General features: G+C 41.1%; 1 protein-coding gene across 1 annotated transcript in view; it reads left to right on the top strand.

Annotated features, from left to right (window-relative positions):
• The window catches only part of HSPBAP1 (HSPB1 associated protein 1), a 37,317-nt gene extending 14,145 nt beyond the window's left edge, over positions 1-23,172 (top strand). Inside the window, exons 3-8 of the mRNA XM_027677905.1 lie at positions 3,610-3,794; positions 7,873-8,009; positions 11,179-11,350; positions 18,488-18,571; positions 21,486-21,596; positions 21,805-23,172. Of these exons, the coding sequence (XP_027533706.1) occupies positions 3,610-3,794; positions 7,873-8,009; positions 11,179-11,350; positions 18,488-18,571; positions 21,486-21,596; positions 21,805-22,368 (1,253 nt within the window). The 3' untranslated portion in view covers positions 22,369-23,172. The remainder of the gene's footprint in view (positions 1-3,609; positions 3,795-7,872; positions 8,010-11,178; positions 11,351-18,487; positions 18,572-21,485; positions 21,597-21,804) is intronic.
• The last annotated feature ends 1,447 nt before the right edge of the window (positions 23,173-24,619 follow it).

Here is a 24,619-nt window from a genome sequence, read left to right as displayed (position 1 = left end):
ATGCTTAACACTATTTTTTAGTGAGGGCCTCTCTTTCTTATCATTCTTCCTGCAAACTTTCCTAGATGAAACAGTAACAGTCATGTGGTTAGGGAGAGCAACAGAAAAATACAAATAAAATCGTATTGATCTCTTTCTGAATATTCCTTCCATGTTTACAATAGATTTATTGCCTTAAGACTAGATGGGACCACTCCTGCCACTGTGTTGGAAACATGTAAAAGAAAAGCCATTCTCCTACATGTAGGTACATTTTGGTGTCACTCTGGAATGGTTCCTTCAGAGTTTCTGAGGTTATTTAAGCTATGAGGTTCATCTGGAAGAACCAAATGACTTGAGACCTCTTACTATAGCAACTTCTCATCTTTCCTTAGTTCCACATCTGTAGCCTGGATAGGATTCCCAAACTGAAGATTCCTTAATATAAAAAAGTGAGAATTGCAAATGAGGCAACTGGGTGAGAGTTGTGTGGATTTTGTATTTGCTTTTTTTGCAGGTTTTTAATTTCTTAAGGCATGTGGATGTGGAAGGCACATTTGAAACATGGAAGGTATGGGAGCTAGCAGTATTATTTGTGTGAATTATTTGTACCAACCTAAGTTTGTGTGTTTGATAGTATTCTGTCTGATTACACAGGTTAAACAGTATGTGTCTGTAAGAGGGGGAAAAAATACAATCAGAGCGTTAAGCATTGACAGAGATAAGATACCTCCAGAGAGAGTACCAGCATTCATTACAACAACAATGAAGGCGCTATTAATCAGGAAATCCCTACCCATCTAGTTCCAGCCACGCTAAAAGATTTATTTTTCTCGTGTGGGATAAAGGGTGGGCAAAATCTGCGGAAGTTTAGTTTCTGACAGAGGAAATGCAGCATTATAGCCCATCTATCTGATGGCTACCTGGAGCACACCAGCAAGTACAAAGTAAGAAGAAAGCTTACACAAAACTGATTTCTGTGCGTAGCCATTTCTTATTTTGACCATTTTCTATGGTTGTAGAGTAAAATGAATAAACAATGAGTTTACTGTGGAGAAGCTGGAGAGAACAAGAAGTTGTCATGCTGATCAGTTTATGAGTCACAAGATCTCTGGAGGAAATTTCTCTTATTGATGCTGGATAGAGCTGATGCTGTCAGATATGCAGCTGGTTAGAAAAGGGCTGCAACTTGATCATCTGCCCAGGAGGTTTCACCACTAAGGATGGCAGAAGAATTCAGGCCCCTGAGGTTTGATATAGGGGGGATGCAAAGGTGGCTATAGACTCAGTAGCTGAATAGGAGGCTAAAAATACAGTACAAATGCTGTACACTGATTAAATGTTGCATAAAGCTGAGATTTGAGGTGGTTATTGGGGTTGGATGTGGATGGCCAGTTTTTTTGTTTGTGAGTATGCCTGTGCTTTGTTATAGTATGAAATGGCTATTTCTTGCTTGGATTATTTGTTTAAATAATTGTAATTCTCCAGCAGCTGTGAATAGATGTTTGGTTTTCTTTAAAGAAATGGAGGAGATATTTCACTTGCATTCTTACTGGAGTTTTAGGTATTTTCTAAGGCTATTATGCTTTTCCACCCCTACATTTGCCTTAGTATACATTGCAAAAAGAACAGAAGTTCTGAAAAGAACAGAAGTTCGTGTCTGTCAGGTCCAGACCTTAACTAAGGAGGGGAACTGCTTCTTGAGAAACCATTTTTTCCCTCTCTTTCTCCCTGTGTTTCAATCTGTGGCATTAAGTGGGAGACAGGAGGACTGTTATGCCTTCAGATTTCATGATGAGGCAGAACTGGCAGCCTACTTTAGACTTGCATGGCTACATCTACAATTTGTCAATTACAAAACACCTTCAGCTTTTAGTCATTAAGTATTAGCAAACTGGTTAATAATGTTCTTGCTTTTAGTTGCTCATTGCTAACATTTTCACCCTTGTTGCAGCCTACAAGCTCATCTAAGCAATCTGTTTAGATTGCCCGAATATGTTTTTTATTATTATTTATTTTTCCAGGAGCACACACACCTTGATACTGAACAAGTTATAAATCAAAGCAAGAACCATGTCCCAAGGAGATTGTATCCTACAAGACAGTCTTGCATTTCATAGTTGGATTTTTTTTTAATGAACCTCAGAGTGAAATAGACTGTGAGGTAGAAAGAGCATGTTTCTTGCCTTTAAAACATTTGCTCCTGAGTTATCTTGGAAAATAGGCAGTGTCCTAAGCACTCTTTGTTCTCATAAAAGTAATACAGCTATAGAGCCACCTTCAAGTAGTGCTTGTGTCTTTTATCTAATTTTTCCCTCAGACCATCTCTTAGTAAAATGATGTGCATTGCATTAATAACTGGGTATCAGGAGAGGGAGTGCAACACAGACATGGGATCAGATATAGAGGTTTTTGGTTATTGCAGGTAATTTATATGACTTACGTGCAGCCCTTAGGTAGGGAGCCCTTCTACTGCACAGACCCAGGTTATGGGTTGGTGAATAGCAAGGCTTATCTGACACTTTTAGTTAATGATTTGATAGTGTGGGGAAGGAAACCACTACCTAGGCTACTACAATGGAAAATAGCAAAATAATAGTGATAAAGGTTTATAAAAGCTGTTTTCCTGCCCAAAGGGAATAAGAAAAATGTATGATACTCTATGGGAATTGCTGTGGTAACAAAATGAAACTGGTAAAGAACGAAGAGCTGCTGCTGCACAGTAGTGAAAGGATCCCATTTCTGTGCAGCTCTGTGCAAGTTACGCAAGGTTAAATTGCAGCTCTGTCATTGTCATTCATGCAGGCTGCAGTACTTTTTCCCCAGTAGTAGTTATAGTAAAGTAATATTTTTTTTAACATTGATGTCTCTTTGAAGCTGGCACGATTAGTGGCTGTGGGAAATGAGGATCTCTGATTAAGTGCAATTAAAGTATACTGTGATGTGGGTTATCTTGTAGAACTTCCAAGTAACCTGACCTTGAGCTGAAAGGCTGTATCAGTCAGCCTGACCAAAGCATGATGGGAGCAAAACACTGCTGGTAAATACTTTTTGTGTCTGCCAAGAACACTGCAATATGCTTTTGTCAGTCCCAAATGAAAAATAAGGGCACACAGCATTTTAGATGGATCATTGGCAGCACGTGTGTGGTTCCATAATTTACTTTCTATGCATTACCATGCTGGTTTGGTTATTGCTTTAGGGAAAGGGTGAGATGAACATGTCCATCTGCATAAATCCATGGAGACAAAATAAAGAGTACACAAATAGTTACACGTACATTTGCAGCTCCCACTTAGGAAGGGAGATGAAGTGAAGTTGTTTAGGGAACTTGGGCGTATTATTGAGTTACTGTGCTGAAGAACAACAGTAACTATTGGTGTGCTTTTGTCTCGCAGCAAGTTCAAGGTAACAGTCATTCACTTAAACCTTAATGAAAAAGCAATAGTCTCAGACTTTAATTTTGAGTTAGGTGATGAGAACCATTTTATTGACCATAGTCAAACCACCTAGTCCCTCTTCATCTCTCATGTTGCATTTAACCAGAGCTGAGAGACAAACTGTGTATTATTTTTACTGCTTCTGTGCTCAATGCTCATGTAATATTGGGCTTTCCTTTTGTTGCTCTAGTTCCCCAGTTTGAAACCAGGTGTAGCTACGTGGAGGCTACACTTGAAGAGTTTTTGGCTTGGAGTTGTGGGCAGCCTTCTTGTCTCTCTGGACCATTCAGTTGTTACGATTCCTCCAAATACTGGGCTTACGCTGACTACAAATACATTGCCAGGATATTTGAAGACAAGCCAGAAATCTTCCAGGTAAACCATTAATGTTATCTCTTCTGAGTTTAACCATTGCAAATTGTCTAGTGTAGTTTCTGAAACCTCTACTGCTATCCCCTCTCTGTTCCTTTGGCCATTTATTTTAAAATTTTGAAATAAAAGCTTTTGGCTGTCAGGCTAGTGGAGTACCAAGTGGCAGCCATCTACAATGCTGTGTCTCCTTATAAGTTTAAAAACAACACCCCAAGTGACAAAAACAGCTACCAAGTTGGCAGTACTCTACTTCCCGTTTAGCCCAGCATCATTTTGTGACTGAGCGGGCTTGGGGAGCACCCAGTCGTGTGTGTGATCTCTGCAAATGAACACCACCTCTGTACCTCTGCTGAAGGTATGAACATGAAGTAGTAATGGGGAGTAAAGAGGAAAGGCAGCTGGCAGGCCTGGCATATTGCAAACTTGAGACCCTGCTGCTTCCCCAGATCCACCTGGTACCTGAATGGTAACAGCTTCACTCAGGAGAGAGGATTCGATGGCATGTGTTTGCTTGTAGCAATAGGGCTGTAACATGGGTTTGCTCCATGTTTTGGCTTGTGGCTCATTTTCTCAAGTAGCACAGTTCCTTTCCTTAATGTATTTAGATTACCTGTTTGTGAGGAGGAGTCTGAGTCTGAGGCATTATTATACCTCGGTTTTCTGTGAAGGCAGTAAAATACATGAAGTAACCTGTCCATGGAGGTACGTAATCTATGGTAATTACTGAATGCAGGTATTAGGACACCTACCTGGGGTATTTTCTTTTATTTTCTCTGTGTCTATCTGCTATTTCAATGTATTGGTTCATCGACATTCCTGCTACTTCTCCTTGCAAATTGTAAGCAGGCAAAATTAAGGATAGCTATACAAAAGGTGTACATTTTCAAAAGATATAAGAAAAGAGTAGTAAATGAAGCCTTATTCATTTCTATACTTTGAAAGATGGAAATGGAATCAGTAATTCCCTGCAAAAACTGTATCACTTGGATGTCAGAGAGTACAAACTGATAAGCCCCCTCAAATTAATTATTTTCTCAGAAAGCATTTCCCATACTCCTTATATGTATTTTATTCTTTTATACCAGTAAAATTGGTATTTATCAGTGATCAGCCTTTTTTCAAACTGTCTCCCATTGTTCTGTGGTTTGAACACAGAGATCATCTTACCTTTCTTTCTTCCTGCCCTTCCTAAGCACACTGAAACACAATCAGGATCACATAAACTTGGGCTGCATGACACTGATACTGGTTCATGTTTCTTGAACTAAGTCGAGAGCTCCAGGGATGTTTCAGGCTTCCCCAGATCTTTGCATGACTTCCTCTTTTCTGTGGTCCTGTCTTTTTAAACTGCCTCGACAGACAGCATTTTCCTGTGTTTTAGGGCACAAGATAATAGCAGCTCAGAAGGCCTCAACAGCCTACTGCTTCATTCGGTCATTAAAAACACACTTGAAGAAAATAATAATTTTCCTACCTCCTTCTTCCCCTTGCCCCCGTTCAAGAATAAAGTTAAGGCTCCAGGAACTGCATTTCTGTGCAGGTGTCATGCCACTACCTGATCCCCTGACCTATAACAAGCAACAGATTGTACTGCAGTTTTAGAATAGATACATGTAATGGTTATGCCGTGGATTTTTTTAAAAGCAGAATCTGGGAAGGAAAAAATCAACGGTGTTATGCAAGCAAATATGGTGTGTGTCATCTGCCATTTTCACAGGCATGGGAGTGAAATGCATCCATCAGTTCCAGACTCATATGGCTTTTGAAACACTGCTACACAATTTATACCAGCCAAAAGAGTTCTTTGCGGAAATTCTCTTCCATTCTTGTGTGAATTTGATGATAACTGCTTTTTTTCTTTCTAGATTTTATTTAGATTTACGTAAGGTGATTTGAAGGGGAAAAGAAGGCCAACTGCACTGTTATTTATAGTGATTAATAGGGCCATTTAGAAGTTGTTTGAAATTTAGATTGCACTGTTTATCATTTACAGTTGTGTGGGCTAAGGTAATGATTCCATTATTCTAATCTATGAGCAATATCTAGCATCTTACGTTTTTTGTTCAGTTGATATTTCATTACAGAATTTGAGATATAAATCAGAAGCAAGATACATGCATGAAGTTTAAATAGAAATGAGACCTTTTAAAGTGACATACGGGTACAGATTAACTTCATTATAAGCAGCAAATGAAATAAATATAATTCACAAGTAATGTGCCATCTGTTATGGTTGGAACACCTTTTAGTACATTTCTTCTTACTGTGGTTTTTTATTGTAGAAAAGGAACCCACTGTGACAAGATTTCAGTAATACTACCAGTTCCTTTTCAGTTCATTGGTTAAAAACTATTTTACCCATAATCGCTTCAACTATTTACTACAGCAGCAACATTTTGAAAAAGTTCTTTTAAATCTAATATTGATTATGTGTGCTTTCTTCCCACTTAAATTGTAACAAAATACAAAAACTATTTAGGTGTGAGATTAAAGTGTAGAGATGGTGTAACACTTAACTTTTTCACTGGAATAGTTGTATTGGATTTTAAATTTTATGGCTGCTGAAATCTATAGGATCAACTTTTTCTTTTTGATCTTTTACTGTCTTTGACAAATGTTTATATTACGCTTCTGCATTTTTTTAAAAATGATATCTTTAAAATCAATAACTCTGAAATTCGAAATCTTTAGCAACACCTAATTTTTGGGAAGGCTATTGCTCATTTTGAGGGTTTCCTGATACAGAGTCATGGTGAAGTTATCCTCATAACGTCTAGCTTTAATTTGCCTCATCCATAGATCTTGAGAAAGGATAGTCATCCACCTGTCTGCGAGCAGCTAGCTTACATGCTTAAATTAGGAGGCCAGACTCCTATTTTCTCTTTATAGATGACAAAAAGGGAGAGGCTTTTCCAAGGTGTGATTGAGAGTGCTTTGACTACAGCATAAGCCAAGCTTAAGTTAGGTTACTAAAGTCAGGTGATGTGAATGACCCCAAAATGCTCTGCTGAAACGGAACAAATACCATCATCTTCCTTTCTTGAAAAGGAAAAATAAAGCTCAGAGGTGAAGCAATTTGCCTAAGACCATCAGGAAGCCAGGAGTTTAATTTCTGTTTCCTGTGGCTCAGTCTGGGGCTCCAGCCGAAAGGCACCAGTATCTCTGGCCAGTATACTTCAAGTGCTTTCCAATAAACAAATGATCAGGCCCTGCAGGTGGCAGGGTGAGCTCTAGAAACATGGGAAAGCTTTATCCAAGCTGTCCAGAACCATTCTGCAAAACTCTTGGACTGTCTGAAAAATACCTCGCTGTGCCTTGTCGTCCCCAAGGGATTGGTTGTGGGAGGATCAACAGACGGGAACACTCCAGGACTGTGTTCATAACACATGCATGCCTGTTCTGCCGTTTCTCATCACGTAGTCAAGTTGTTTCAAGTTCACTGTCTCTGCAGTTGCAAATGTGTCCATTAAATAATTAAAAAACTTTAAAAAAGGAGCATAACACTGGTCAGAGATAGGGTAAAGTCTGTCTTTCCAGACTACGTGGAGAAAGCTGATAGAAGCAAAGAGAGAGCAAATGTGCCACATGCATTGTCAAATTGGTTTGAAAAGGGAGTTGGGATTTTTCTTTACTTTCTTCCTTTCATTCTTTTTTAAAATGCCATGTATCAGAATTTTTCCAAAAGGAATCCTGAGCTTGAGTGGATGGTTAAGAGTGGAGAAAGTTAAAAAGGAGCGTTTGAAAAGGACAACAAGCCCGATGTGGCCATGAGCATTTGGACAGTCCTTCTGTAGAGCAAAGGGGTAACTTGAGTGATGTGAAAGGGAGGGATGGGAACTGGAGACAGAGATCTGGGAGGTTATGTAGTCAGGAGAAGAAAGTCAGCAGAAGAAATGCTGTTAGAGAGGATAATTTTGGAGGAAGGGGCACAGGCCACGCATGCTCCAGAACCCCACCAAGGACCAACAGCTGCAGTGGATAAGGAGTGACTGAGCAGTGGAAGGAGATGAGAGACTGAGAACTGAGGGAAGGACGTGAATCAGTTCAACAGCTTACATATATGACCTTTTTGTTGCTGTAGGATATAAGGTGGTCTGACTTTGGTTTTCCTGGAAGAAGTGGAAAAGAGAGCACGCTTTGGATTGGTTCTGAAGGAGCAAACACCCCCTGCCATTTGGACTCCTATGGCTGCAACTTAGTGTTGCAAGTAGAAGGAAGGTAACAAGTGCATATACGTACAGCAAATATAGGGAAGAGTTATACTGTGCTTAAAGCTAGTTTTGGACTCTTTGAGTATTAATTCTAGGTCCTGATTATTTTGGTTTTCTGAGCTCTCAATGATTGAAGAGCATCATAACTACAGGAAATGGCAGAACTTCAGGGGGTTGGAGTTTGGCTTGGTCATAGAGCTATCACAGTTTTATTTTCTGATCTATGTGTTATGTAATTCAATAATAAACATTCCTAGTAGTTATGAATTCAGGAATTTGGAATTAGGAGATAAAGAGGTAAAAATAAAAAGCCCCGAAACAAAATAGAAATAAACTCCTTTAGACTTTTACAATATTCTCTGTGCAAGAGCCTCTAATAGCCTGCTAGAATTAATTTAAAAAGGGAACATCAGGATGGAAGCAGCCAGCTGTGAGCAAAGTTAAAAGGGACATTTGAGGCTCCAAACTCATGTGGGAGCATGTGACTTTGTTCCTGTATCTTTCTGCTTGTTTGCCTGCTGTCTTTTTTTTTCCCATTCTTTTTTTTTTTTCATTCCTTTCCTTTCATATTGGCCTCAGGTTTGTTTTTTTTTATTGTTATCTATTATTGCTAGAGTAGTGCTAGGGTAACGAAAACTTTGTACACATTTTTTAGGTTTGATACTATGGAGTGGAAGGAGTAAATTGCTAGTGGGATTTCAATGAGATTAATTATTCTGACATTTTATAGAACAGTAGAATCACGGTGGTGGTGGTGTGATGAAAGTGCAGGATTGGAATTCCAGTGTGCTGGCTTCTAGCTGGGCAGTGCCACAGGTTGACTGGCTTTAAGGCTTCAGGGAAATGAATTCATCATCATCTTATCTCTAAGAAGGGTAACTCTGTTTAGCTTCCAGCTGGGTTTTCCTTCACATTTTTATGTGGCCTTGAGATCCTTGGGTGGATGTGCAGCAGAGACACTCCAGAAGCCTCCCTCAGCCTTGCACAGTGCTGCAGCCAGTCGTGTACACTTCAGATCACATCAGTAAGCATTGTGCATTGAAGTCCAGACACTAAAGTGTATTCAGGAGCCAGAAGTCTCATTGAAAACCATGAGATTTAAATGCCTAAATATCTTCTAAGGATCCACCTAAATACTGGGTGTATTAAATAAGTACAGTGATCTAGCAGACGTGATACCTGCCAAGCTTCTTTGATCTCTACCTTCAGGTGCTGAACTGCAGCCAGCATTCCAGCATCACGTAGCAGTTTTGCCTGCCTTCCCAAGACACTTCCTCCCCCTCTAGTAGAACAAAATCCTTGTTCCTCTCAGGGAAAGAAGTCTAAAGCCTTTGCACAGCCTGAAAAGACAAAGTTGTTTTCTTCTTCAAGAGCAAAGCCTTTAAATAGATTGCAAACTTCCACAAGCTTGTGAATCGTGTGCTCTTCTTCAGAGCAGAAAGATTCCCTTTTGAGACTCGCAAACAAGACAAGCTTTGTAAAAGAATATAAGCTTATGCTAAACTTAAATAGATTTGCCTTTGCAGGAAAGCCAGGGACGACTCCTTAGCCCTTTGTTGCTATCTTGAATTTCCTCCTTGCATCCCTCGGGCTTCTTAATATTTTGCTTCATGATATTGCTTTGTCATGAGCCTGCAGGATTAACCCTGAGCCTCCTAACCTAGTCATTCTCCGCCCCTTCAGAGGATTTAGCTTGGAGGGCAAAATAAAGTTGCAGCAAGGCTTGAGTTTCAGAAGAACTGGTTTTGTGCTTGTGCCCAGCAGTAGCTTTGGTAATTACCAAGAAATGTCAGCGGCCCATGGCACTTCCATCCGTGCTGGTCTCTCCAGTTCTGGCTATCCTGCTATTCCTATCTCTTCTGTTCCTGTTTCTTCTGGTTTTGTGCCATTTAGTTGCTTTTCTCCTATTTTCAGATCTGTGACTTAGAACTGACAACCAGAAGCAGTAGACAAAAAGTAAGAAGTGAATACCAAGTAAAAGGAACAAAAAGAAAAGCTCTTGGTAGAGTCCAAAACAAAGAGGAGAGCTGCACAAGTTGTCCAGCTGGGCTGTAAAGTGCTGCCTTTACCTTTCCATTGCTTGGTGTATGGGTCATGTTTGTCTGGCACCTCTTAAATGTAATAAATTCTCTCTTTGTGTATTCCTTCTGGTTTTTTCTATCACCCAAAGTACCGCCATATAAAACTTCTGTTTCTAAATAACATATGTACCCACTAAGATATTTCATTTATAGTACCCATAAAACTGGCACCACCCGTTCTGGCATATTCTTTTTTTTTCCCTTTGATCTGGTCTGTGTAAGTGAAATAGAGACATTAACCCTTGAGAACAAGGTTTGTGCCTCAGCTCTGCTTGGTCCTGCACTGTGGTGCATTCACGTGCTTCTTTGGGCACATAGAGAGCAACCTGGCACATGAGTGTCCCCAGACAAGGAACAGAACAACCCTGTTGTGCTCCATCTGGGCATTTAGTCACACCAGTAAGTTCTTAAACCCAATGGCCCACACAAGCCACATTTTCATCATATGGTACTAATTACACAAAAAATACAGATGTTTCAGGATGCTTATGTCTATGAGTGTGTCTGGGTTTCGTTTATGCCATCTTTGGCATGGGAGCATTAAGGTGATTTTTACTGAGAATGAAGGGTTTGTGACTAACAGCCTCGTAAGTACTCCAGGTGATGATAGGAAACAGAAGATCATGTCTATACCCTTTTACTATTGCCATCCTAAACACACGATGCCCTCCTTTCAAAACAAACGTGGATTTTGAAAGCCATTCATTCACTGAACAAAAATACATTGTCTCTAACAAAACTATTCCCTCTAGTTTATGGAGCAGTTTTTAATTCTCTGAGCATCTGTAAATGCTGCATGTAAAAGGGAGGACAGAGAAACCAGATGGGAGAGCTTTTTTTTAAATTTTATGTTATCTGCCTTTTAGAAATAATTGGTGAGAAGCTGTAAATCTTTTCAGTTAAAAAATTAAAAAGTGAAATATTTTAAAAACACTTTCAGGAGACAGCCTGTAAGCACTGCCTGTGTTCTCACTGCGTAGGAGATTCACACAGCGAAGACAGATTTATGTTTTATTGAAAACCTTGCTACTGCCTTTAGTTCTTTGCTGTAAGTGACATGCACTGAATACATTTTTGTCTTCTCTCTATTTTCAGGAAGAGATGGCACCTCTTCCCACCTGGTGACACCAGTTTCCTTTATCCGACCAGGATCCCTTATGAGGAATCCAGCGTATTCAGCAAAGTCAACGTTGCCAACCCTGATCTGAAACGCTTTCCCAAGTTTAGGAACTCAACAGCTCATGTCGTTACACTCAGTCCAGGACAGGTACCATTTACATACAAGCTTTACATTACTTTATATTCCTGTAAGTCATTTAACTGGCTAATTAAAGGTTAGAAAATCTTATCAAATTGACTGTGGAATTTCTCTCTTTCTTTACTCTGCACTCAGACTTGACACATTTCTCTCAGCACAGGAGTTTTCTTTGCTGACAGTTGTTTTACTAGACTTTTTTGTACAAAAACTGCAAACATTTGGAGAAGTAGTTGAATCAGCTGCCTAATTCCATCACAGTTCTTGCAACCACCTCCAATCTATCTGCTTTAGAACTTTCTTGAACTCTGATACCAGTATTTTGCATAAAATGTATTTGATTAATGAGTATGTAGAGCTAGCAAAGGAGCTCATACTTTGGTAGTGAATAGCTTTCACATGTTCCTTTAATAAATACTTCAGTGATACTTGCATTTAGAGCACACAGCACCCAGAGGTTTCATGATGCTTTACAGGGATGTGAGGATATTATTAATCCTGTTTTATTGAGAAAGTTCAGCTATAAGTGCCTGGTTTACAGTCACGCAGGCAGTCAGCAGCAGTGTGAGAGTAGGGCTCGGGGCTCTTAATTCCTAGTCTCTTGCCGTAAGTTGTGTCCTTCTTTATTTAATCAACGTGGTCTGTATTTGAAGTCTGAATTACCCTTTTTCATTTGTTCAGCCATGCATGTCCTTGTAACGCAGTGCTGCACATCTCAAGCTGTCAGGCCTTTCCAAAGGAATTCTGCAATGTTCATTGCTCCAACCGCTTCACAAGGTGGAGCTGCCTCTTCCAGAGCCCTCTCACCATTCTCCTACCAGATGTTGTCACCTCTTCTGACCTGCCAGCTCAGCAACTTGTGTGAGTGTTCCCCTGTCCCTAGCTGGCAAACCCAGCTGCCTTCAACGATTTAAGGAATGGATTTTTGCTAATCCAGTTGATTTTGAGGAGGCAGACTAAGGAGTGCTCCCATAAACTGGTGAGATGGCAGGCTGAAGCAGGATAGTAGTTTCCAACAAGAGGATGATACCTATCAACTGGGAAGTGTATGCTCTGCAATTGGTACAGATGCAAATGAGGAATCTGTGATCAACCTTCATTGTTTGCACTACATTAGCTCCTACTCATACTGCTAGTTTTGGATTCAGCACTTCATAAGGTTGCATCATTCAATAATTTAAAGCACAAAGAACAAATTTTTGCTATTGATAAAAATGTCACATCCATTCAGCAGTGCATTATCCCTGGTCCCCAACACTATTTCAATTTATAATCTCCTTTGCAATGATCAAGTGTGTTAGTGAACCTTTAATATGATCTTAATTTTAATTAGGCTTAAAGCAATTACAAATTAATCTTGCTAGGAATAAAGTTCTTGAGCCAGCTCAGTAATACAATTTGTCTGCATTTCCATGAAGGGAATACTTTTTGGATTTCAGGGTGGAGGGGGGAGTAATGTGGAAGCAATGATGGAGCAGTGAGGTATTGCCTTCATCCAGCATCTTATCCAGAAGCTTATGGGGCAGGTGGCTGGGGACTGCTGCTATTTGATGGAGAGGAAAGGAATGACCTAGAAGAACTCCTTTGTTAACAAGAGAGAGAATCCCTAAATAATAACAGTCTTGATACGTGCTTAACAGTGGTTTTCACATAGAAGCAATACAATTACTGCAGAATTTGTGGGCTGCCTTATTTTGTGCTAATATGTAGAATCTCCACTCATTCTCGGAGGGTAACACGGAACATTTTGGATTATTGTAACAATAAAGGGTTGAAAAAATAAAGACAAAGGTGTTCTTAGGTATTCAGGAGAGCAGCTGCATGTAGGGTGAGTGCAGCTTTGAATATCAAAAACTTAATGTGTCTAATGCCACCTTCTGGTCGGTGTTTGCTACAAGCCATTTTTCTACACCCATTCTGCCTAAAAGCAGAATTCCTTCATATAACATTGTACCAATGCACAATGCATACTTCAGTTGCATCCTTTGTGCCCTTCCACTGTGTTGTTCAGAGGTGAACCTCTGTTATGAATTTTGGTAGTTGTCTGAGACTTTAGGTTTTATAAGGTTTCATCCTGTACTTGACCTATGGCTGTCCACAGAGGTCTTACCACAACTTGTAGTTTTACATTAGTGATCTGTTCTCAGACAAATTAGGAAAACATTTAGATATCAAGCTTATTCAAATAGGCAGCTGAGTAGGTGAAGGGCTTGCAGCAGTACCTGACTATATCCACAAAGTTACAAGCTCAAGGTGTGTCACACAGATGAGGCTCCTTAGAAATATTTGAACCTGGTCACCTGTGTGGTGGTTGCAAGGCTCAGTGCTAAGTAGGGAATTGAGTAAATTCTGCAACATTTCTGGTGACACCTTGATTCTTTTCACAAATATACAAATGCTGCCTAAAAGACCACAAATGTGGCAAAACATGTCTGTTCTAGAACATTCCACCCCATGCTCTGGGACAAGTGTTAAGAGAGTTAGGGTGGGATCCGCCATCCTCAGCTTAAACCTGATTCAGGACAGGTGCCCTATGTGCCATCACTGGGAAGAACCTGGCACCTCTACAAGGTGATCTTATACAATTACACTCCTGCAGGAACATTCATCTCATCTTGTCCTTCAGCACAGGCTATAAAAGGAGCCCTCCAGATGGAGAGCAAGCAGCTTGGACACTGGGCTCCCATGAGCAACACCATTCCCTCTCACACTGCCCCAGACAGGACCCCCTAAACTGTTTGCTGTTTAAAGGCAGCACTCAGCTCTCCTGTGCCCTGGCCCTGTGCCCCAGGTGCAGCCTGAAGCTGGAAGAGCTGCAGTGCAGAAGTGCAAGGAAAGGCCTGACTGAACTAGTCTTAGAGTCTCATTGAGTCTGAGAAGGATGCTCCCTTCCAGTCTTGAAAAATTTTGTCACAATATGGGAAGTACTGATTTTAGAAAAAGATCAACATTACTGCTTGCTGTCTCTCACCGTGGTCTGCTGCTCAGAAGCTCCCCTCCTCTGCTTTTGCTTATCTGCTTTCTTGAAAGTCTAAAGAAACACATCTTGAACTCAGTCTTTGTCCATAAATACAGTTGTCACTCAGTTCCTGCATATAGCTGCAAGGTTTTCTCTTTCTGCGCTCCTGCTGTGGCATCTAACACACCACAGGATCCTGCTTGGCAACCAGAGCTCCCAACAGCACAAATAAACCTCTGACTTCTAACCCAACGCTGAGCAAGCAGAAATATTCATGAAGTCAGGAAGGGATTTCCCTGTGTGCCACCTTTAAAGAAAAGAAGTGAGAACTTCAGATTGGGCTTAAAGTGGGGAACAGCATACAGTCTGAATAGCCAAGAAAAATATAATTGATACCAAAGAAAAAAGTGTTGTAGCAAGTCAAGAAATACGATAACTCAAACTTTTTAAAAGGCAGTGAAACATTCCAGCTCCAAGTATACAAAATACTTTTAAAAGGTTATTTTAGTGAAGGAGGATTCAGAGTTGTCCACAGCATTATGCATAGTAGATGGTTGATAATTCTTTGGGAAGGAATAAAGAACTTTCATTTGGAAGACTACAAATGAAAGTCTCCCAAACTTTCATTTGGCCCCAAGTCACCCCATAGAGCAAGCAGTCAGCCAAACCCAACCCTGAGACACAAGAAGTATCATCTCCATCACAGAAGAAGCAGAAGAGTCCAGGAGCTGAATTTACACTGGAATTGGTGATAAAAACAGCACTCAGCCTGTAACACATAGGGAGAACCCCTTGAGCACCCCAAAAGCCAGGCAATCCAAAGGTGAAAGCTGCAAGTTCCTAACTCCTCACCACCTCCCCTGAGCTTCAGTCTCCTGCCAGGGTTGCCATGGACAAGGAATGTAACAGCCCCACTCCCTCCCTCTTCACTGTCCTTTTCCCAAGGGCTGTCCTCGTGTTTCTGACATCAGTGGCCCTTGGAGCTTAGTTTCAGCGCGTGGGAAGACACCAGCTCAGGAGGGAGGAGGGAGGCAGGGTAAGGAGCACCTTACTAGGACTAGGACAGCCAGGCACCAGCAGGGACAGGGCATAGGCTGGGGTAGCAGCACTCCCACAGAGTCCCCGGGTGGTGCTTCCAGAGAATTGACTCTGCTTGTATCTATTTCATTTTTCATTGCCATGGTTACAGGCAGCTTTGGGATTTCCTTGGGGTCCCCCCACGACCCTACATCTTTATCTTCCCATCACACTGGCTTCCTTTTCATGTGCATTTACCTAAATACCTTTTCCTAATGAGCAGAAATTTCTTGGTATAATATTTCACTTCAGGATATGCTCTCTTTTTGAAGCAATTCCACCTTTGCCCTACCTTTGCACTGTTTTGAGTTAATCATGTCCACTGAGAATTTAAACCTGGTCTGTTCTCTGTGCTGTACAAGTCTTCAGCATTGCTCCCCTTGCTCTCCCAAGTATTCCCTTGGTTTCTCTCCTCCCATTACAGAATTTCATTTTATCTTTTCTGGGATTTCTGTCCTACTTTGACTTCATTTTCTATATTTGCCTATCACTAGCCTAAATATTAAAATTATCTGATTGGTTGCTGTTTAGATCAGTATCTTCCCAGCCTGCAAAGTTAGATATGTTCTGCAGAAAGCAGGCTAGCACAGGATTATCTCTTAGCTTGGAATAGTTCTGTCTTGCTATTGCACTTCACATTTTCCCTGTAAAATGTTTGCTGCATTTGTGTGTGTGTTATTTCACTGTGGTTTACTTTCACATTTCCTATTGGAATGTAGCTAAATCTGTGTCCCACATCCATAAACATATGGAAGTCTGCTTTATTTTATTGTAGGATTGATAGAGGTGGTGGTGGTGGGTTTTTGTTTTCATTCTGTTGTGGGGTTTTTTTGCTTCTAATTTGCAAACCGAGAAGAATACTAGTTTGTAAAGGTAGAAGAATCCTACTGTACTTCTCTCTTTGCTGTTTTTTGTTTGTTTTGTCGGGAGTTTTTGGTCTTTTGTTAGTTCTGCTTGCTTGCCAGATGTATTTTTTGGTTTTAATCACTTTTTTCCATTTCTTCATCTTCCTTAAAGTTTTAGTCCTTTTGCTTTTTGATAATTTCAATTTTCTTCCTGCTATAAATCCTTATTTTAACATGCATAAGCTTGCCCAAAAATAAGAGGGAGAGCAAGTGTCTTTATGGAACCTCTTTTGCCTGTTTGAGTCACAGCTCTGTAGCTCTTCTATAAATTGCATCAGCAAACAGTGCCAGCTGCAGAAAGGCACAACTTCGCAGTTATTACCCTCAACCTGCTGGCAAGTAGAATCTGATCAGTCTCTAAAAGACCAAGTTCCTCTTCTTAGGTTTGAAAACACAGGACACATTGGGGGAGTTGTATTTTCCTCCTGGCTGTACCTTCTCTTTCCAAAGCAATTCTGTTCCTGATTCGCATGCCAGTCGTGTTGAGCCAGCACCTAATTTCCATCTTGTTTTTCTGACTGAAACACTCTTACAGTTCCCTTAATTTGTCTCTCGCTTGTTTTCCCTTGCTATATAGTCCCTCTGTGCCATACCCCAGTTCCCTGGTGTCTTCATCCACTTCTCCAGCATGTTGCAAAACTCGCTTTTCCTACACAGATCTCATAGGACGAATCCTGTTGTTGCAAACAGCCACTTGCAGGAGCTGTGCTTTCTTCTGCTGTAAAACAAAGTTTTCCAGGCCTCATCATTACACCCAGTCATTTGGAGGGCACCTAGATTCTTTAGCAGAGTTCAGCGTAAGATCCCTTATAGAGCAGATGAGTGTTTGGGGGAGGTTTCATGTGATTTTGCAGTCAGTGAAACGTAGGGCAACACTTCCTAACAGATAAACCCGTTGCTGCTAATGCAGCTGCACTTTTCATTTAGAGTGGATGTTTCTGTGATAAAAGCACAACTCTGAAACCTGTTCAATGTAGGAAACATGTTGACTGCAGTCAAGGTTTCATACAGATGGCAGGAATAACAAATTAGTAATATTTTTAAAATAATGACCCTCCACTGACCGACTTCCTTCTCTGTTTTGTATGCTGTACTGGATTAAAGTACAATTTTCAAATGTTTTTGACCTTTAGAGAGCCACTGCTTTTCTGTTTGACTTAAATTGAAGCCTGTGGAGAACATTTTGTCATCTGGCCCAAAAATGACTCTGTTCTGAGTGTCCTGTAAGTGCAGGACTAGAGTCACAATCATTGTTTCCTATACAGACATTTTCTCATTAGCCGTGTTTTGATATAATGAAGCACAGGGCTATCTGGGTAGCAGAACATGCTTCTAAGTAATTTGTGTCTACCAAGAAAAAAAATTGTCTGCAATTCAGATACAGATCATTGCTTCACTTTCCCCATTCTGAAGTGTATATTTTTGTCTGTCTCTGACCATTTTTATTCCTTGTCAAAAAATATCTTTTATGCTTTTCCTGATAGTGCCATGTTAATCTCATGTTCAGTAATCTGTAAAGCTTGTCCTCTATCATCAAAACAACATCAATGGCTCGTACCTTAGAAACCATGGGTTAGAATCAATTTTATGTCAAGCTATCATCCTGATGTAGTTATAAAGCTCTGATCTAAACTAGATTGTCCCAGAAATCACGGCACTTTCTTTTAAAAGCCTATCTACTAAAAGTGACAAATGTAATACTGGCGATTATTGACCAGAATTAAAGCTACATATTGTTAGTCACCCAGAGGAGCATTAGGATACCTGCTTTTTGGGGAAACCAGCTGGCAGTTCTTCTAAAGGAACTGGAAAGTCTGCTCAGTTGGAGAGTCTACAAAAGAATTCCTGCTTGGCTGAGACTTTCTCTAAAGCCCCGATCTACTGCTACTCCAGCTGCACCCCCTTTGTAGGGCTGGACTTTGCTTACCTACAGCAATTACGAGGTTACAGTCCTGCTCACGTGGGAAGGAGTTTGGATGAAAGGCAGCTCTGGATCATGTCCATTTCTTACACCATAGTATTGATACAGTGGGAGGAGAGAGTGGGCATTTAAGTCCTGTGAAAAGGTGCTTTAGAAGAAATAAATGACTTCCCACCCCTATTTCTTTGCCTCATTCTGTGTCTGCATCCCACATGACCTATAATTAAAACACCTTATCTTTCTTCATCCTTCCCTTGGTACCCTAATGTGATTGTCTCCAATTCCAGGTCCTGCTCGTTCCAAGACACTGGTGGCACTATGTGGAATCCATTGATCCTATCACTGTCAGCATAAACTCTTGGATTGAACTGGTATTTTCCTTTTTATGTCATGGTGATGTAGCACTTCCATGTGCACATGGCCTTCTGTCCCTTGCCTGCCAAGTTCAGCCCTATTGGGTGTGTTGTGTTCAGAGGCTGTGGAGGGAAGAACCCTTATGGATATGTTTTTTTCCTGAAGAACCTTTCAGGGTTCCAGATCTGAAGACACAGTTCAGCAGAAATCACGTTTCAACAGCAACTTCACCTCAAGCACATGCTTACATGCAAAGCTAAATTAGAATTTAAATCAGATTAATGTGATAGGAAGGAGGTGGAAGAGGATTTTGGAATTTTCGTTTCTCTGTGATAGTTTTGAATTGCCTGAAGTTGGATTTCCTCAAGTATTTAATTAATTTTCTTTTCCCCAGGCTCTGATTTTTCTTGCTTATCTTAACCAGTATGTATGTGATGGTTCCAGGGATATCATAGAATTGCAGAATTGTTTGGGTTGGAAGGGACCTTTAAAGGTCATCTAGTCCAGCCCCCCCTGCAATGAGCAGGGACATCTTCCACTAGATCATCTCAATGCTCCAGAAGGTTTTCTGATTCAAATTACTTTATTATTAATCCTGGCTTAATATTACCAGAAAAACCCAAAATCTTTTGAAATGGCCTGGGAAAGCTGCCTCACTAAAGTACTCATTGCCTTTTTTTTCTACTTTAAAAAATGATATTAGACTGGGAATCTGCAGGGAAGAGGAACACATACATTCAGCTGCTGTTCAAAGACCACACGATACATTTCTCATACCAGCATCAAACCAAGCATTGGCAGAGCAGGGGAACTCACTTGGGGGTTTCCCTCATGGAGAAATTTTCCATATGAAACTACATATTTAGCAAGGACAGCAAGCCCACAGCCCATACTTTCTTATGAGGTCTTCCGTAGCCCTAAGTACAGTCAGGTTGTGTCCAGTGCCAGAGAAAGCACCAACTATATATTGTAGAGCAGCCATTTAAGCCTGCCTTAAATTTGAGCAGCCCTTGAGGTAATTCAGAGGAACTGGCTGTGTGCCCTGGGTGTGGAAAGGCCCTGATGTCAATACACACTCTCGTACCCTGAGCTGTGCCTCACAAATTGTCCCTGCTGGAGAAGCAGGTCAGGATGGATCAGCTGTGCTCAGCTGGGAGCTCCCAGGTGCTGGGGTGGTGCCTTAGCTGTAGCATTTCTAGCTGTTCTTATGTGTTGCAAGGAAAAAAAAAAATCAGTGGAGCTAAACTCCTTTCTGGTCATAAAGGTCTTGCAGAAGTCACCAAGATCCTGTTTGGTGACAGCAAGAGTGGGTAGTTGTGTGGGTGCCATCAGAAACAAAGGAGTGTTTGCTGGATCTTACTAATGAATGACACACACCCTCCCCCTCCCCAAATATCAGAAGCTGCCATAAGCAAATGTAGCTATTGCAGCCCAGGTGAAAGTTTCTTACAGAAATTATCTGTACAGCTGATGATGGCAGCACTGTTTGTTAGGTGCTGGGCAGTCCCTCTGTAAAAATAAAGTGTGACATGGATGCTAAAAGACAATACTGAGAACATTTCCATTACCAAAGTAAGCAGTTCTTGCTCGCAGCTGTTACCAGCTGCTTTCATATTGACAGATGTGAATCACACCAACAATTATAGTCCCAGTGAAACCATTAATTATATTGGCAAGAGTTTAGAGTAGAAATTTAATTTGTTTTCAGCTGGATGTGAGCTACTCAAAGTATTCCTTGCTTCCTAACATACTGTCATGCAATCAGTACAGCCCTGTTATTCAGCAGGCCAGGAGGAATACCAAGAATGCAACACCTTAAATAATTTCCACATTTAGATTCCAAAGTCTGTGTTTTGGGGGCTTGTTATATAAGGTCATTAATAAGCCAAGCATCCAAAGCCACAAAATGCCAACAACACTTTCTCCTGCTTCTACCCCAAAATCAGCTCAGGGTTCCAGGCTGAATTACTGCCTTCAGCATTCATACTGGCAAGATGCATGTGCTTGATGTGTTCCCTGAAACCACAGACTGATCAGGGCTGTGGATTGACGAGGTCCAAAACTCCTATGTCTAAAGCATCTCGATTAAAGCAAATTTATGTATCAATGTCTAGGCACTTGTCATTGAATTAACCAAACCACCCATCTTGTTTGGGGAGTCTTCCATTTCCTTCCACACACCCTACCCTTCTACATACAAGAAACTCGAATGGGAAAGAAAACTTAAAAAGATCTTATAAAGTTTTGTTCTGCTATCCTAAATCAGCTAGTGTCCAGCTGCCTTAAGGGGGATGATAGAGGAAGTGAAGGCCTGAAAGAAACAGCCTGCTATTAACTTTTTAGATTTGCAGGAGGGCTTTCAGAGGAAACATGTTTTTCCTTTTGCTGATGTTCAGAAGTACAGAAGTATGTCAGCTGCTGTTACATGATAAAATATTTCCTACATTTTCTTAAGGCTCACTTTTTTGCCTCTATAGCCCATAGATAGCTGCTGCCTTCCTAGAACATCCTGTGTGTTTTAAGTACTTAAATTAGACATAATATGTAGATATAAAAAATGTGCTATGTACTTCCATGGCCATTCTAGTCCTAAAGAGCTCTATAAATGCATGCATTAATTAAATGCTAACATTGTATTGTAATTTTAAACACCAGATTCAATTAACAGAATGCTAATGAGGGAAAAGATTATATACACATACTAGAATCTGGTTTTTGCAAATCGTGGTTCAGATGAGCCTGTGCTGTCACCTGTGTCGGGGCTGTACACAGGAGTAGGAGCATCAAAAGTCTGAAACCTTTCATTGACTTTGCATACATGAGTATGGCTTTCAAACTAAGGCCATTCATGTTCTTCCCAAGTCCTTTCAGCTTTCTGCACAGACCCAAGAGCTAATCTATCTCCTAAAACTTTCTGTTTTCTTGAGGCAGGATGCAGATCATGAAGCCCGTGTAGAAGAGGCAATAACTCGAATGCTGGTATGTGCCATAAAATCAGCAGAAAATCCCAGTGATGGAGATCTCTGGCTAAATCCCACGGAGGTAAGCCCTCTATTGCTCCCATTATAGGAGCAATAACAAAGAACTACTGACATTTTGCTTAGCTCCCCCGAGTCTTTCTGCTGCCTGAGAAAAAGAATTTTAAATTCCATCCCTTCATGTAGCAAAAGTAATTCATGGAAAATAATCACGCAGTGCTGAATTGAAACATGGCTCCTTTTAACTGAGTGTATCCTGGGTGTTTTCTTAGGTTGAGGCAACATCCCATGAAATGAATCTTCAGTACCTGAATCAAGCAGTGTCTGCGTATTTCAAGTGTCAGAAAACAAGTGTGTCAGAGGAGGCACATTCCAGCAGCACTGGTGCAGAGCAAAGGACAGGTGCCTCATGCAAGAGGAAGAGGAGGGAAGTTGGCTGTGAGCCAGATGGCTGCAGATTACTAACCCATGGATTTGACTTTTCAACATCTAAAGCAGAAGAGCTGCAGAAAATACCTTTTGGGCCTCATCTGATTCAAGTTTTACCCCAGTCTCAAGAAACGGGCTCGATGGGTGCAGGTGCAGTTGCAGTTGCAAGCGACGGTAGAGATCTTCCCTGTGAAAATGAGGGAGAACATATTGGAAAATTACACCGCAGGAGGAAGGAGTTGGTAATGAGTAATGACTGTGAGATGCCTGCACATCAAATGGATTCAGACAGCAGTCCTTGCACCTCACAAACAGCCCTTTCTACCAATGATTTGCTGGACTGTTTGGTTAATCCGCATGTCATCAATTTAGTGGCTCGGCTGCTGTTGGAGAGAACAGGGGTTTAACGCTGGAGTGTTTTATCATTTCTGAAACAAAGAAGTCAAACAGCAGCCTTGTTCTGGTGTTTAAGCTCTGTAATAATTGAATGTTTCATTTCAAATAATTTTTAGGTACAGAGAGATGCAGTTAATGGCTAAGTGGCAGGTTGAAGTTATGCTGAAAGAAGAATAACTGGTTAGTGATGGCTGGGAAGAGAAAGGTGTGTTTAGTCAGAGAACTGCTCAGTATTATGAGCAAAACAGAGTGTACACAGTTACACTCCCACCATGCTGTGCTGAGGGGATCTTTACAGCCTTCTGCAGCTCTGAGCTGTGAAAAACATGTGGTTTGAAGACAGACAGTAGGAGGGAGTGCTGGGACATTGCTACATAGCAGAGGGGGACCAAGAGTGGGAGCAGATAGACTGACTGACTGTAGACTGCAGTCCTTGACCACATTTAAAGTAAAATGTTCAGTAAGTGATTAATTGATCACATCAGAAATAATAAATTCAAATAAACCTAAACCTCAGCCAAGAGGCAATGCACTCACTAACGCATCTACTTCCTCCCTTCCACAAAATAACGTCAGTTTTGTCACAAACCTCTAGGTTGGAGTGAGACAGAAGCTCTTAACAAGAAAGAGGCCTTCAGCTAGTTCAGAAACTCTTGAGGCTGGGAGACAAAAGGCCATTGGGAAGTTACTGTTGTTATTTATTTAAAGCCAGATGTGCACTGTTCCCCGTCTCTAAGGAACAAAGTAAAGCAGCTATGACTTTCTGTCTCTGTCCTACTTTTTACCATAACAATAAAAATGTAGTAATTTTTTTTTTTCATTTTAAGTGGTTGCTGGGCAAGACCATCCTTTCTTCAAAGTATAATAGTACTTGGATTTGTTTTTGAAGGCTGGGCCACTCTTTGATTAAAAAGTTTGGAACTTGAAATATAGACAAGAAGGTGGGTTAACCCTGAAGCTGTGCATGGACACTTGTCAAAAAATGGGGAAGAGAGCTGGTGGCATCTTCAGGGATGCTCTCACCTCCTCTAGTTTCTATTTGAGGTGGCAACAGAGAGTGGCATTTGCTTTAGTCTCAGTTTCAGAGTGTTTCTTCAGGGACAGTTCCTGTGAAACCTTTGCTTTCAAAACTTCTCTTTGCTCATGTCTGCTAGCACCCACAAACCAGTTTCTATTATCAACCTGTTCCCACATTTATAGCCCTGCAGCACCAGCCCTGTAGCTGGTATTTCCTTTGTCCAATGCCTGTTCCCTACTAAATACATGAAGCTAGTGCTCTTTTCACAAAGATCAACTTCCAGCAATTTATAGTTGAAAAATCGTGATGGCAAAGGTGCTTTCTCTCTGCTTTTATTCAGATTGCATGTTGGCAGGGCCCTGATGGATGATGGTAAGTGCTCTAGATATGCACCAATAGATCAGAAATTCGGGAAGCCTTGCCATTTCAAAAATCTCCCCAAAAACCTAATACACTTGGAAGAGGATTAAGTTGAAAAGGCTCAAAGGTTCAGCCTTTAACAAGCACAGAAACCTTATCCTGATGGAAACAGAGTTGTACATGTAGTTTGCTGGAGACCTTGGCTTTGAAAAGTGGCTCTGAGTTAGTAGAAGGGGCCATATCGGCTCTTTGACCCAGAAATGTGCAATTTCCCATGTCCTGCTCCACCCTCATAATTGGGTTCAGACCCTGATAACACCTGTGTATCAGCCTCAAGAACAACCTGCTGGCAAGATACAGTTCTCAGTGACACATGAGGAAATCCACTGTTCTTATTTCATGTTACTGCACCGAAGTGTTTCAGTGGGGTTGCACAACTGCAGCCAGACCAGAATTTAATAAACAGCTTTGATGCAGTTCATGTTTTTGTGTTGGCACTGCTGTGCCAAAAGGATTAAAAATTAGTTAGGAAACATCTTAGTTGCATCTGCTGCCTTTGGTGATTCACCAGGCTCATAGGGGGCAGATCTGTGGAATAGGGGAACCCATTCCTCAGTGGAGCTGGGTTTGGCAATAGCCTGATCTTGTCCTGCTGCTGGGCTTGTCTTTCCTAGGGTGCCCAGAGGGGCCAGGAGCAGGTGGAGAGCACTGCTGCTGGGAGCACTTGCACTGGGGAGGAGAGGTTGCAAATGCTTCATTTTAGTTCACTGAGCAAAAATAATCTTGCGATAAAAAAAGCTTTTATGTCTAGAACAGATAGAGGTGGGGGAGGAAAAGCACAGGCAGTAAAGTGGAGGAGGTGGATGGCAGCACCATCTTCCAGT

The sequence above is a fragment of the Neopelma chrysocephalum genome, unplaced genomic scaffold (genome assembly GCF_003984885.1).
Source record: "Neopelma chrysocephalum unplaced genomic scaffold, ASM398488v2 Primary Assembly neopelma1_44, whole genome shotgun sequence".
NCBI lineage: Eukaryota > Metazoa > Chordata > Aves > Passeriformes > Pipridae > Neopelma > Neopelma chrysocephalum.
This window is presented reverse-complemented; position numbering and strand designations above follow the sequence as displayed.